Here is a 15,383-nt window from a genome sequence, read left to right as displayed (position 1 = left end):
TTCATAATACCGAACAGTTATTAACATATATTTATTTTAATAGCATAATATAAACCGGTATTTGGCATATGCTTAGATGATATTTATGTATAAGTGTATATACATATTATGTATGTACTTCAAGCTCTTAAGGTAACGGGAGGTGACGATAAGAGGCTCTAGCAATAATCAGAGCCAGAGTTGAGCGTGACGAGGCTCCCCAAGCACAGTGCCTGGTGTCACACTTGCAACACACACACACTGCCGAGCTCTGGTATTGTGTTGCACGACCAGCGTTGTGTTGCAAGCGCGGGTGTGGGCCGGGATCCCCCTAAGGGAGGCTCAGCGACCCCGCCAGGAGGCTCCCGGCTGTGATCCTCTCTTGTCTGCGGGCGCGGGTGCTGGCGTCTATAGTGAGTATGGCGAGATAGTAGTGCCGTGGCGCTGCCAGAGATGAGGCCAACACTCCACTGACTACAAACACCCGCAAGATGACTTCTATGAAGAAGATTCCTAACGTGCTGGGCACGAGGAGGAGCAACACCCTGGACCAAGAACGGGACCAATTTGAGAGATCACAGGTATTGTGACTTGGTGGTGAGATATAGACGTGTCGCAGAGTGATGTTAAGGACCTGGTAGAGGGGTAGGAAGGAGGATATCCTGTGGGAGGGCGTCGTGCATGGGATGACAGGGTGGGTGGGGCACCTGGCCCACCTCCCACATGCCTCGCCCATCCTCAACACTCCCCACCACTACCTTGGCTCAGCCCAAAAACCTGTAGATAGATTATTAAAGTACAGGTGAATGTGTTGCTGAACTGGAGGTTACATTGAATTTGTGTTGCTTGTTGGAGGAGGACTGCAGTAATCTTGTTGCTAAAGCTGGCGTGTGAACTGTAATAATATTTAGTATTGGATTATTAGGAAGGTTAAATTGCTATATTTACTTTTGTCATGTTGTTTAACTTATTACTATTACCTATAAGATTATTATGACAGTTTAGCTATTCATTAAATAAATTACAAGTGTTCCCCAGTTATAATATCGTGTAGAGTGATATGAGAGGCCTGTATACTTCCACACTGGTGTCAGGACTGTATATATATATATATATATATATATATATATATATATGCATGGGGTTCCAGTGTCAAGATACAAAGTCTTTTTGACTTACAGAGGTGTTCCCTGCCTAGCCAGTGTTTGACCTTTCCCAAGATGAACCAACAGCAGTATCTAATAATAATAATAATAATAATAATAATAATAATAATAATTTATTTAGGGACAGTACATACATAGTTGCAGCATTACAGTACAAACATTGTTAGATTTAAAGATAGAGGTAGTACATACAATACCTAAAGCCACTAGTACGCATAGCGTTTCGGGCAAGTCTCACAAGTCATCCATTTCCTGCTAGGTGATTAATGGCAAGGGTCCAAGGAAACGTGGCCAAATGTCTTGCCATGTCTGGGAAGACGAGGCACTACATTACAGGTCCTCTGGTATGGCCTACCATTGTCGATGACAAGAGCCTCTGTTAGGTTTATGTAGGTCACCTTTACATCCATCCCTTTTTGTCAGCTGTGGGACATGACTAGAGAGCAGCCCTGAGATGTTTCAGTCAACATTGTGGTATACAGACGCCATTCTGCTGTTTGGGCACTCAGGACTGGAAGCTGCTTATTGTGGTGATGCACTTTCTAATCCCCCCTACAAAATATTTTGAAAAATGCATTACAGTAGAGGTTTGCTAAATATACTAAAAATCACAATACAGGTACATTACATAAGAAAATATAGTAGTACTGTATTACTGTATTGAATATAGGGAACTAAACAAGTGTAGAGGAAGTGGAGTTTGTTAAAACAAGATATCATTTGAGCTGATGCCTCCCCACCTTACTGATGCCTTACTTATGAAAGTAACAGCACTTAAAAAAATTTAGGCATATTTCAGTTTGTTTTGGCAAGTTAGTAAAATCTCTATTATGTTGTATATTTAACAGGAGATAAGTTATCGTAAAGCTGTTAATGATGAAGAAGTTCCTGTTAAAATGAAGCATGTCAGAAATCTCATCATTGGCACATTCACTGACAAGAATACAGACCTCTTTTGGAGGAATGTTGCAACATGTCCTCCAATCAGTACAGATGTTACTGGCTGGAAATTTTGTCATTGCCTTCATGTTGTCTTCCGTGATGGACACCCAAATGTGCTTCGTGATTCTCAGCGTCATATTAGCCGTATCAAAGACACTGGACAGCACTTTGTAAGTATTTTACTACTCTTTAGTCTTAACAAGTTTAAGATACAAAATTACTTTTCCTAACAGGTAGGGTTTGTGGTGTATAGTAAATTAAATATGCTAAGCTCTCTCCATTAGGTTGCTTCATAACTGAAGGGGGAATGATTGGTATGTTTGTTGGATCTTCATAAGAAAAAGTATATATTAGTACTGTATATATTAGAATTTATTTTTTCATAATTTTTATTTATTAAATGGAGATAACAATGGTATTGATTTTGTTTATTTTTTCAATTTTTTTCCTTTTGGTTTCCATTAAATTTTTTGAAGTATTATCACATCAACTTCAAATTTAAAACACCATAAAGCGTTTAAGTTTGAGCCAAAATATATGGTTATTTAAAATGATCCGATGTAACCCAATAGCAACTTTCATTTAATTTTTGTGTAATATAGTGAGAGACTCACATTGTATTAATGCAAAAACAAACAATACTATTCTTATGTATACATAGTTGTAAAATGTAACTTTCTTCTGTTATTGGACAGCATCAATAACTACAGTACTTTGTATTTACATAATGTATACTGTATGTTTTCAGATTGTTGGGGACAAAAAGTCTGTTAAGCTAATTAAGAATGTCTTATCTCTTAAGCTTATTGAGAATGTCTTATCTCTTAAGCTTTTAACATCATATCACTCCTCCCTTGTGCCTGCTCATGCTACTGTCAGGTACAGGTTTTTTTAGCATGCATACTGTATTTCCTCTGGCTATTGCCAGTTTTGCTCAGTGTAATGGTCCTTGTCTTTCAGTTGTTTCTGTGGGAGTGGGGTGGGCTTTTGTGCTTTGTGTACAAACCATTGGCCCGAGTTGAACCTTTGGTGCATTTTTTCTGTCAGTCACAGGCTGAAGATTTGTCTTTCTAAGATTGTTGGTGGATATTGCAACTGTATATCCACTAATAAGGAATGACAATTTCATGGAGAGATACACAGTGCATTAGTTAAATTGCAAGTCTGAACAGTGTGCCGAGATAGTTTGGCAGTATTAAATGAAGGTATGATGGTAGACTGGTGATGAATGTGTATTAAAGTTAATTTGAGGGAACAGTGAGGAGAAAGAGAGGCTTGGAAAAAGCTGGAGAGATATAATGAATTAGTTTTTTAATAAAATTAAGGGTTAATGCTGAGAGGAAGCAGTATAATGAATTAGTTTTTTAATAAAATTAAGGTTTAATGCTGAGAGGAAGCAGTTTGTAAGGAAGGAGGAAATGTATTTATACAGTACAGTATATGACAGTTCATGATGAGTCATCTTATAACAGGTCTTGTGAAGTGGTTAATACTCCTGTGGGTAAGTGCTAGAGTGTACTGGTGCGTGTTTATTCGTAATGCTATACGCTGTATGATGTAAGAGCTCAGTAATCCGAACTCTAGTAACCTGAGTCTTATGGTAATCCAAATGAATTTGTTTTTATGGGTAAAGGGCAGGAGTAAGCAGGTAAAGGATAAAACTGTGAGGACAAATAGTGGGAGCAACTTGGATGTAGTACAGAACAAAAAATGAATTTCTGTAATTTATGGACAATCCTGGTAAGACTAAATCGAATGTTCAGTTAACTGAAATAGGAGTGTGCTCCATATGATTAAATAAATATAAATAAATTTTTATTCAGGTAAGGTACATACATACAAGGTAAGATACAAAATTTGATGGACTTATAGATAGAGCTAGTACATACAATGCCTAAAGCCACTATTACGCAAAGCGTTTCGGGCAGCAGATTCGTATTACCAAGCATAGACAGTATAGTACTTTCGTGTGAATGATAAATAGATGATAGCTTTTGTTTAAATCTATAACCTTCTTTCATTATAACTTTCTATTTTTCACCTGGACTTGTTTCCACACCCACATTAAAATGGGAATTGGGTAATGATGTGTGTTTTGAGATGTTTGGTAGGGTATTGGGAATAACTGCTTCACTCATTGCAGTTTTATTTAGGTACAGTATATTATTTTAATTACAGCCTAGTAATTTGTTTAGCAAGTAAAATTGATTGTAACATAAACTAATCAGCCCTTACTTGCCAGAGACACCTCGCACATGGCTACGGACGACTTATCAGTCATTACTGTGAATTACTGATTGCCAAGTTGAAGTTCCATCAACATTATCCTCAATTTCCGGGTTCATTGTTTGTGACACCAGAAGAATTAGAAGCCCTTGCAGAAAATGATGCCAATAATTAGTAAGTTATGACATTTATAATGTCTCAATATTAACTATTTTCTCTTTGATGCTTTGTTAATTTTGGAGTTAATCTTTTTGATGGCGATACTGTATCTTCTTTTATCCAGCAGGAAAATGCCTTGCAAAATTCTTTGGACTATTCCATGTTCATGTTATTGCTTGTCTTAATTTTACCCTTCCTTATTTCCTTTAAAATATGCCCAATCCTCCTCATTTAAATTTAGTAATTATTCTTTGCACACTAATTTAGTAATTATTCTTTGTATACTAATGGGATGTTTGGTCCATTTTTTAAGCAAAATCCAACTCTCAGGCCTAGCATAGGTTATGTTAGGTCTAACATAAGTTGTGCTAGGCCTAGGGTAGATTATGTTAGGCCTAAAATAAATAAGGCCATGTTTTCATATTTTCTTTAATCTGGCCTTTGCATGTTTTCATTGATTTTTCAATAGGAAAGATAACAAACTGTTATATTCCTTTTACAGTCCATATTTTTATCTATGCATGTCTCAGTAGCTATATGATTATCAGTCAGCAGCAATGAAAATTTACCTTGTTTAACTTGAGGTCTGATTTCCTCCAAGCAGTTGCTTGTTTAATTACATCTATGCTTCTGGTGGGTGTTCACCAGTTTTGTGGTTAATATCTAATTTCCTGTTTCCCCTCACTTCATAAGAGCCACCCAGATTCTGCTCCTGGCTCACAGAAACAGTAAATGAGTCTTGGAGTCGTAGTGTGTTAGGCTTTGGGCTAAGATTTGGTAGTACCAGAGCCAAGCTTGGGAAGCTTCTGGGGGCCCACCAGAAAAATGTGTTGGATTACATTAAATGTTTGATACATTTTCTTGGGGTAGGGGATTATTTTGTCTAACAGTTCTGTTAAATTTTGATTAATTGTGCTGTTTCCATATAATGTATCAAATTAACCCAGCCCACACATGACAGAAAAGAGACAATGTTTTGTGCCCATCTGGGACCCTTATCAAGTTGTTGCTTTCTTGTCATACATGTGTGGATTGGGTTATTTGTTTTAAGTCATATTATTGTGATCTGACCCTTCTTATGCTGTGGCCACTTCAGTTTCTTTTAACCCGTGAACTGCACAAGGTTTACAGTACTTGCTATAAAAAAAAGATACCAAAAAAATCAGCATTTTTTGTCTTTCTATATTAAAAATTATGCCTTAGCATAGGAAAAAGGAATAAAAAATTAATGATCATAAATTACTTACTTTGGATCTAGTGAACAATGAAAACTCATTATGTTTTTTTTAGAAAATGAGGCAGACTACCTAGCTGGCTCACTATCAGAATTGTTAGTTACAGGCTTATATGTCCAGTTCTACATTAATTTTCTTGTTAAAGTGATATCTCTGAAAGTCACACTCCTGGATTAGGAGCCACAGCAAAACTAAAATTATTAGAACTTGTTTTCCCAACATCAGAGATAAATGTTTTATGATACAAAAAGTAGAAATAATTTTTATTGATTTTTATTTTATGCACAATGCAAAAATGAACTAAAAATGGGTATACAGGCTAAGGGTATATGGAAGCCTTGGGCATCTATTGTGACCCCCATATACCTGCAGAGTTTCAAATGTTGCTAGATACCAAAAAACATCTCATGGTGGTGTATGCACTGTGGGTTGAACATCTGAGTATGGTATGTGCAATATGTGTGTTAACAAGGCCTACAAATGTATGGAGGCCTTCTCCTTTCACATGAAACAAACTGGTACTACCTGAGATAGTTAATTGGAGTGAGGGTCTTCTATATTATGTTATCTTTTCTTCACCGCATTCAAAAATGTGAAAATGTGATCTCATATTTACTTAAAAAGTTTTCCCAACTTGTTTACATATCCTCCTATTAGGTATTTGTAATCAGGACACTGGGTTTTGTTGTTTGATTATCTACCACTGATAATATTGACTTAAAATTAAAGTACAGTACTCAAATTTGAGCAGAAAATTATGACTCGCATTTAAATTTAGCAAAGTAGCCTAGTGTTAACTTTTTTGTGTTCATTTGTGTGAGCTTCCTTCAGTGGGCTCTTTGTATTGACGTAAAATTGATATTATTTAAAGTATGATAATAAAACTATGGTTCTTTTTATTATTGGGCAGTGTGAGTGCCATGGCAACAATTGTATTTGAACTATCCCACTTTGTTGTTCCCTGAAGAAAGGTCATTGTTGGCTCTATTGGAGCAAATAATAATTATGCACAATCAGAACAGTTTGGTCATGTGAACAAGTATAAGAAGAATCTTTTTCAGAAGGGCCCCTGTTTGATCATACTGGGGTAACGGTGATACTAGGGAGAGTATTTAATGCAGACTTGACTGACCTCTGGAAGGTTCATTCCTATACACTCAAAGGCTTTGAAAGCATTGTAGGTCACCACATAACTATCCACCAGTTTGTCCGCTTAATTGTTATCCGAAACCACAATCAAGTGGCATCACTTGACACCATAACAGGGTTCTATGATTATTCTCACAATCTTCATTACAGTACTTGTTTCTGTGTCAGTTGACAACAGCAAAGGCCATAATTCAGTCAAGTAATTTGTGCTTAGCCGTAGAAACTTGGTTTCATTGTGCTGTATGTGAATGCTAGTATTGGTCAAGAATAGCATTCTGCTTTCCTTTCATTGTTTGCTATTATTCAGCAATACAGGGATGGGCAACTCTGTGCATAGTGCAGTTTAGCAAAAGAAGAGGTAGTAGCGGCCTATGTTTTCTGTTACTCTAATGGTGGTTAAGCTCCCTGACAGGATTCAGCAGCTGTCCCATTAATTTTGTCTGGTTAAGGTGGTGGCTGGCCTGAGGCATTGCTTAGCTCTTGCAATGACACATGAGTTTTAGCCTTGATGTTTTAATTACATTTCCAGTAAGACAAAATTCTAATATTTCCAAGTACAGTATTACAAAAAATCACGGTGAAACTTTTTTTAAAAGCCCCAAAAATTTTGTTTAAGCTATCATTTTTAATAGAAAATATGGTCCAATTGAAAACTAGGCTGTATTTCTTTCAGAACTGTCATTATAAATAATAGTGAAAAGATATTTTTTATATATTTTTCTGTTACATTTCTAATACCTGGCAGTGTTTTTTTTATATATACTCAGAAATATCATCGAATGTTTTTTTTAGACAATAAAAAGAATGAACTTCAATTTTTATTTTTTATTTTTATGTACAATAATAATAAATTGAGTAAAATGTTCAATATATGACCCATACATATGGACTGTGGGAGAATGCAAGTGAGTCTAAATATACTCTAGAGATGATCTGAGATATGGTTACTTTAATTCAACCCTGACAAATACTGTATGTCACATACATCTTATAACTCGAGTATACAACCTAAAACATACTGTACTGTATATATACAACTAGAGTACAGTATATATACAGTATGTTTTAGAAATCCAACCCCAGCTTGGATTTCTAAAACAAACAAATATGACTAGACTGCATTGACCATAGTTGTACTGGATTTGAGTGAAGTGAACCATGTACAGTACTGTAGAGCAAAAAGCTCTTGAGAAGTGAAACTCACCACACTGGATAAAGGCAGAAGCAGGGGGAAGTGATAACCAACAAATTAAATAGGACTTGACAAAATAGATAAAAGTAGCTTTGTTTAAAATTAATTAGTGGGCTTTAATGTAAACAGTTAAACAGTGCAGTCATCCTACCAGTGGTGAGGGTAGTGGGTAAAGGGGCTGTCTGCAGGCCTTTCGAGAAGTTTGAGCCAGGGGAAGCCTGGGCTTTACGGTTGATGTTTTGGTGCGTTTCATGGATGTAGTTTCCTTGGAACCTACCTAAGCAATGTGCAGTCTTTTACTCCATTAATCTATATCTGCATTTAGAAGATGTTGGCTAAGAGGGTGAGTGGGAAGACTTGCTCATTGTGGTTCCAGTCCCTTTTTTTTTTCTTGTGTTGGAGGAGGACTCTGCTAAAAGTTATATGATCCCCTACTTGTCTGGGGTTAGTTCCCACATACCTCATCAAACCTTCTGTACGACTACTGTGTTTGTAGTTGTGAAGTGGTTCGGTGTCATTTGTGGTCCAGTTCCATGAATCTCAAGAACATTACAGTACTGGTATATCCCTATCCATCCGAGATTTAGGGATTGGATAGGGTTCCGGGCTAGGAACATGTAGCATTTTTGGGTGCTCTACTCCTGAACTAGGTTCTCAGAACTTTTGTCTAGAATTGGTTTTGTTCATTGGTTATTCATTATTAATTGTTTTTTTCCTGGCAACCAGAGATTTTTGTGTTATTAGCGCTGGGCAAATTTGTCTGTCTGGTGAGGCAACTAAAATCCTTACTCCAGGCAATATGACCTACTTTAGGAAGTGCTATCACATTTCATTGAGATCTCAAGTGCCTCCTTGGTTATCTCAGTTTCTGTTGCATAATGTATCCTTTGGGCTTTGTTTACTGATGCATTGAACCACAGTACTTCCTTTTGCTTCATTGCTTGCTGGTCTGCCTTTGAGATCTCAAAGATCTCAAAGATCTTTGAGATTTCAGATGGTTTCATCTGAAATCTCCAGAATTGGGTGTTCTGGTAGCAGCTAACTCTGTTGTATGATTGCGATGTTTTTTGCGGTGGAGATTTTCAGTCTGCTGAATGCAAGGTAAATCATCTTGGTTCTTTCAATGATTTCGAGGATCAATGTCCCCATAGCCTTGTCTCTGACCAGGTCTCGGTTGATGGTCTGTCATCCAGGCTGTTTGACATGGTTGCTCTCAGCCTAACGTACGATTTACAGCCTGTTTGATCAGGTATTCTTTGAAGGTGTTTCTTAGGTTCCCATCTGAACACTTGAGAGTTTGGTCAGTTATGCCCCTTGTGTGTAAAGGGAGTGTGTCGAAAAGTCTTGGGCCTCTGATGTTGATAGTTTTCTCTCAGCATACCTTTTGTACCTCTGCTTCTCTATGGGGGCTACTTTGCACATCCTGCCAGTAGAGTCAGGATATATACTCCTTTTGCATGTTATTATGCCAGTGCAGCCACTATTGAGGAAAATTGTGGCTAGCAACCAGGCATGCCAACTAGCAATTATCTGAGCACATGTTGATGTTAAATATTGCTTTGAAAGGTTTGGATTTAATTAATAGAGCATTCTGGAGATAATTTTGGTCTAGATTGAGAACTCTTCAGATTTCTTTGCACCGGTATGATCTGATGATTGAAAAGATTCTCATTGCTGCATGTCGCTCTGCTCTGGCTGTACTTAGTCTTGTCCATGAGGGACAGCAGAACCTTGCCTAAGGAAGAAACTGTGCCTTACTCATAAGGGAACTTTTTATCTACACTTCAATCTAATTTTTGCAAACTTTATGTTCTCAAGGTCTTCACATGATCACATGTCCTTTATATTTTTTGTTTATTCCATTGCATTTCTGTTGATTGCAACACCTATTTCAGAACTATATAATTCTTTACAGTTTTGAGTTGGCAGTTGAAATGTTGGAGTACATGGAATGCATCTTGAATCTGTATGAAGCAGGTATGTTGATTTGAACATTTAGTTTTCTTAAATACAAAATCTTTGCCCATTTTATTTTGATTTTACAGCGCATAAACACAAATTATTTGTATACATTGATTTATAATATGCAGATACTCGCAAACAATATTTTTCCACATAAATTTATTACAGTACATAACATTTTATATTTCATATCAACACCTTAATTTCTGAGTGATATTACTAGGCTGCTTCCTTAAACAAGGTCCAGCTGTGCCCATGGGCAGGATTGTGCACAGTCAGGACAGGTAGACATTTTATTCTGGTACATTAGAGGTATTTTATAACATCCTTCGAGACCACACAAGTTGCAAGGGGAAACTGGATAATTCTCAATTCAGCCCTGAGTGACCTTCAGAAGAATAATTCATCTATACTTAACCCCTTTTGAGCACTACTTGGCATCAAAGAAACTGCGAAGGGACCGCTCATCAACATTGTTAATTGGTAAATTAATCTACCTGTCTACTACCTCAAACACCACCAGGTCTCAACACCAACATGTTAACAGGGTAGCCTCTGCCCACTCAACATTTTTTCCGACTGTTCCTCTATGCACTTTGAGCTGGCAGATCGCTAATATTTCATTTTGCAGTGTGCTCAAGTTATTAGTGGAAAATTTTTGTATGCATCAATGCACAGTTGTTGTATATCTGAATTCAGTAACCAACCAAAATTGCAATTTAGTGCTTCAGAAGTAAAATTCTTATTTTGAATTTTGTCACTTATGATTCTTGAGACTTTGGGGAAAAGGTGTTAGTGCTGGGCATGCATATATGATGTACGTTCTGTTGCATGTAACCTTTGTATTATACAGTACAGTACTGTATACAGTTTATTCATTTTACTTAACCCTTAAACCACGCACATTGTATATATACAATTTGAGTAACTGTCACCAAACTGCACACATCGTATATATACAATTGAGGGTGCCGTGCATGATTTAAATGTCCCGCGGCTACACAGGGTTCACATCAGCTAGCTTCCTCAGGGTTCTAGTAAACAGACGCCATTTTAAAAAAAATATCGTGGGTAACATTCCTGGGTGTGAGAGCCTCAGTATTGAGTGAGCAACCAAGGCAACCAAGGTTTCAAGGCTGGTGCATGTAGCATGAGCTAACAGCATTGCTTTTCAGCTTGTGACTACACAGCATTGTCTAAAAAGTCAAAATATATGTGTAACTGCAATTATTTAGCGATGACAGTATCACAGAAGTCCCCTGCCTGTGATAAAAATGACCAGGGTTCTGATAATAGCGGGATTGCGGTGATAATTACCGCTGTGCGTATTATGGTGGCAGCCACTCTTATTGTTTTGACTCACCATACCAACTTAGTGGTTCATTATGGTGATCAAAACATGCAGATTCTTATATATAACCTGTATTTATAGTGTAATAGCAGGGAAAACTATTTGTTTATTGTCTTATGAACATAATTGAATCATTAATATGCACACCATACTTTTGGGTATAGTGAGGGTTCACACATTTTATTATATAAATATATGACACTGCACACTATTGAATAATATTACTGCAAAAAAAAAAAAAAAGGAAAAATCAGAGACATTGAAATAATTAGATAATAACATCTTTATGGCAACTCCCGCCTGACAGCTCGGGCGGAGCTGACTGCCTCTGATGCTTACTCTGTCAACACCTCAATTTTGCCTGACTTCCTCGCCCTATTGCGGCCAAAAATGTCACCAGCGATTTCATATGGTAACAAATGGGTAGAGTTTCTTTCACCCTGATGCATCTGTTCACTTAGCAGTAAATAGATACCTGGGAGTTAAACAGCTGCTACGGACTGTTTCCTGGTGGTGTGTGTGCGTGTTTAAAAATTGGGATTAAGGACTTGCTCGAAACGCAGTGTGTGCTGGTGGCTGTACAAGAATGTAAAAACTCTTGTGTATGTATAAATAAAAAAAAAAATAAAAAAAATATATGCTATATTAGTCTGGGGTATCAGTCAGTTGGAGTGCTGCCTATCGGGGACCACGAGCCAAAACCTGGCCCCACCCTCAGAGAGGCACAAGGAGCAATGGCCTATGGAACTCCTTACCTCTATGTTTGGGAACATTACATGTCTCATCGACCGGGGTTAGGTACCCAGAAAGGTAGGCATAACAACAAACCCCACCTGGTAAGAAATTGCAACTGAAGACCGAACAGAGACAGAACTCCCACCAAAACATAAGGAAACAAGCAAACAAGAAAATGTCAATCACTGCAGCCATGCCACTTGTCTGTGCAGCCCTTCCCTCCCTGGGAGGGGAAAGGGGAAAGCCCCCTCGGACCTCCGCATCAGCTACTCTCACCTTCAGTTCGTTGGCTGATGCACTCTGGGGTAGTCGTTGACTCTGGCCTCGATTTCTTGGTAGTATTTGTGCCTTAGTACTGTATCCTGCTGTTTGTGGTGCCAAGTGAAATTAGAGTACTGGGGCTGCATGCGTTTAGGGCTGCCTTCCCTAAGTGCCCTGTAAGTACTACCCTTGGGTTCTAGGGGTTATCTTCCATAGGGCCTTTGAGACTCCACTTCCATAGGGGTTCTCACTGCTCAGCATTTACCCCACCTTTGGGGCTAACTGGGGTTTTCTTTGCTTTTGTTTGGCCTCGAGTAGGAAGTGGTATTGTTGCTGGTTGGAGCGCAAAGTGCTGCGCAGCTTGCCTACCTGTGTGACGGCCGTGTTCCTGTTCCTTCTGGTGACATTGTACTTTTGCGGGGTTTTTCTTTTATTTTTCTTGCCAGGAGGGGGTCTGTCTTGTTTGGCTATTAGTCCACTTATTGTATATTGGCGGCCCTCCTCTAGGCCCCCGTGCTTATTACACGTCTCAGTGGTTCAGTTTTTAGCTCATCCCCCCTCGTTAGCTTTTGAATTAACCAGCTTAGCAGTACCTTGCCTGAGCTTCTTGTAGCAGATAGCCTATGGACCCTGGAAAACCTTGTCAGGCTCAGTTTACTAATGGATGTGTCTTTTGAGTTCCACCTTGCCTTGTACGGGTTTGAAGGTTGCTCTGTGCCCTTGTCTCGGGGTGACAGTCACCGCTTTTTGCCTCCGTCATGCTGCCTGTTGGGTCAATGACACCTTTGACCCGGAGTCTTGCGAGATGTGTTCTCTGCCTATGCTCCAATTTACCCATTCTATTGTCACTGAGGTTTTGGTACAGGCGGCATCTGCGTTGCATTCTCGATTTAGGTTATTGCAACGCGCTAGGTTGGTTGCCCACTTGGATGCCTCAGGGCTGTCCCGTTTTGGTTAACCCCTGCACTGCGCACCTGTTTTTGCCAAAAACTTCATAGTGCAATTGTTAAGGACATATTTTTGTTGTTTTTATAAATGTTCAGGTAAAGTTAATGTCAAAATGTTTCCAAACTCAACTATTTTAATTTTAAGCCACAAAGAATAATGAAAACATTAAAAAACATTAAAATATAGATTACTGTATGACAAAGTGTGTGAATGGTCTTCTATATGAATGAGAGAACACATGGACTGGTGAGGGTAAATGTGCTTCTTTATCCCTGACTAAAAGTTCCGTAGGCCTTTACCTCCATTCAGTAAGTCACAATAAAGGAAAAGGATGTTACAGGATTTTATTTTGTGTGCAATATACCAGTTATGAATTTGACATTATTTGAGAAATAATATTTATAAGAGGAAAAATGTGTGTTGGTGTATTTTGTGATACAGGTATTCTACTGTATGGTTTAAATAAGTGCCTGTCATTCCTGTACTATACAGCATTAATGCTTGCCACTACCCAGTGTCTGCTGGGTAGTGGCAAGTTATATAATTTACAAATGGTTATAAAATTTACCAATTTTATTGAAGTGGAAAGTGAAGTAAAGGTTTAGTGACGAAAAACTGGGAACAGCTGGGAGGGATAGTGTGGCGTTGCTGACCATCTGTATGCTGCTTAATAGTGTTTACTGTTTTTCAGTGTTTTCCTCACTGGATCCATCAAGAGCCAATTCCATGACACGTTCTGGTCAGTGCCGCCTGGCTCCATTAATCCCATGTATTCAAGATTCTTCATGCCTTTATGACTGTACTGTCAGGATCTTATTTCAGCTTCACAAAGGTGTGTGTGTATGAATTTCTTCTTACATTTTTTAAATGCCTGTACTGTACATTATTTTTTATGTTAAGTTCAGATTCATGTTATTTAATAATTGCATGTATACTGTACTAACCAAAAATCTTATGAATATCAGTCTTGCATGGAGAGTATTTGTAGATGCTGCTCAAGTAATGCTTGTATTGCTCTCAAATATGAATGTAGGAAGATTTAGAAAGAAAAACCTGACTTGCATCTCTGATAGTTTAGAGTTTATTAATTATTGTTTAGAATAGTTTTAAAATCCTTTAATATTGTATTGCCATTATGTTCAATCTTTTTATGTATTGAAGGTAGCATGCTTGTTAAAATTTGTATCAGAATTTTATTTTAACATTTAGGTAAGGTATTCCACAGTATTGTACAGAGCAGCTTCAATTTCGCAAACTCTATGGGAGCCAACCCCGAGTCGCTGGAGTGAGGGAGTCATTGCATCTAGAGGTGCCTTTTGGATTTATTGAAATTTTAAGATTTTTTTTTTTTTTTTTTTTTTTTTTTTTTTTTTTTTTTAAGACAAAGATTCAGCTGTTTTTTCTTATGTTGCTTCCATATATGAAAATCATTTAAAATGTGATTGAAGCCATATTAAAGAGTTATCATTCATACCCAAATATTTCCTATACTCTATGAACTGAGTTCATTTAGGAAAATTTTAATTTCAACCTATCACAAACGGACAACTACCACAAGAATTGGTCTTTAAAAAGATTTCCTCACATTCAGCATATTTCCCATACCTCAACCTTGAAACATCATTTTGATGTTTATCTCAAACAACATAAACAGTGAAATTGTTTGGAAAAGGATCTCAATGGCTTTCTTACATGCAAGATTAGTTTAGTGTTGCAAAGATTGCATATAAAAGCATATGAATGAATAAATTTGCAGAAGGCCTTTGTACCATTCAAGGCAGTTCCTATTTTTATGCAACCTCTCATGTTCACTGATTACTCATTAATTTGGTCCTCATTAATCTGAATCTCTGGGTAAATCGTCCAAAATTATGACCGAGTTATGTTGTTATATTAGAAAGGAAATGGAAAAGGAGCTTAGCGACCAAAATTGGGAGGACAGTTAACTGTCCATCACCTTTGAATACACTACAAATTTTGCTGGAAATTTTGTGTTCCACAGAAGTGTATAAAATTCTAAATGTAATTCTGCATTACTACTAAAATTATTTTAGGCAGTTTATCTGAGGCATAAATCT

At 37.6% G+C, this 15,383-nt stretch overlaps 1 protein-coding gene across 2 annotated transcripts in view; it reads left to right on the top strand.

The window, feature by feature from the left end:
• Positions 1 to 359: 359 nt before the first annotated feature.
• LOC138350771 (huntingtin-interacting protein 1-related protein-like) overlaps positions 360 to 15,383 on the top strand; it is a 50,832-nt gene continuing 35,808 nt past the window's right edge. Inside the window, exons 1-5 of one of the 2 annotated variants that reach the window (XM_069302131.1) lie at positions 360 to 560; positions 1,994 to 2,257; positions 4,330 to 4,487; positions 9,964 to 10,025; positions 13,997 to 14,137. In XM_069302131.1, coding sequence (XP_069158232.1) covers positions 471 to 560; positions 1,994 to 2,257; positions 4,330 to 4,487; positions 9,964 to 10,025; positions 13,997 to 14,137 — 715 coding nt within the window. In that variant the 5' untranslated portion in view covers positions 360 to 470. The remainder of the gene's footprint in view (positions 561 to 1,993; positions 2,258 to 4,329; positions 4,488 to 9,963; positions 10,026 to 13,996; positions 14,138 to 15,383) is intronic. The other variant, XM_069302132.1, reaches the window with a different exon arrangement.

This window comes from Procambarus clarkii, chromosome 47 (assembly GCF_040958095.1).
Source record: "Procambarus clarkii isolate CNS0578487 chromosome 47, FALCON_Pclarkii_2.0, whole genome shotgun sequence".
NCBI classification, from domain to species: Eukaryota; Metazoa; Arthropoda; class Malacostraca; order Decapoda; family Cambaridae; genus Procambarus; species Procambarus clarkii.
The sequence above is the reverse complement of the archived record's forward strand: the minus strand, read 5'-3'. Positions and strand labels throughout refer to the sequence as shown.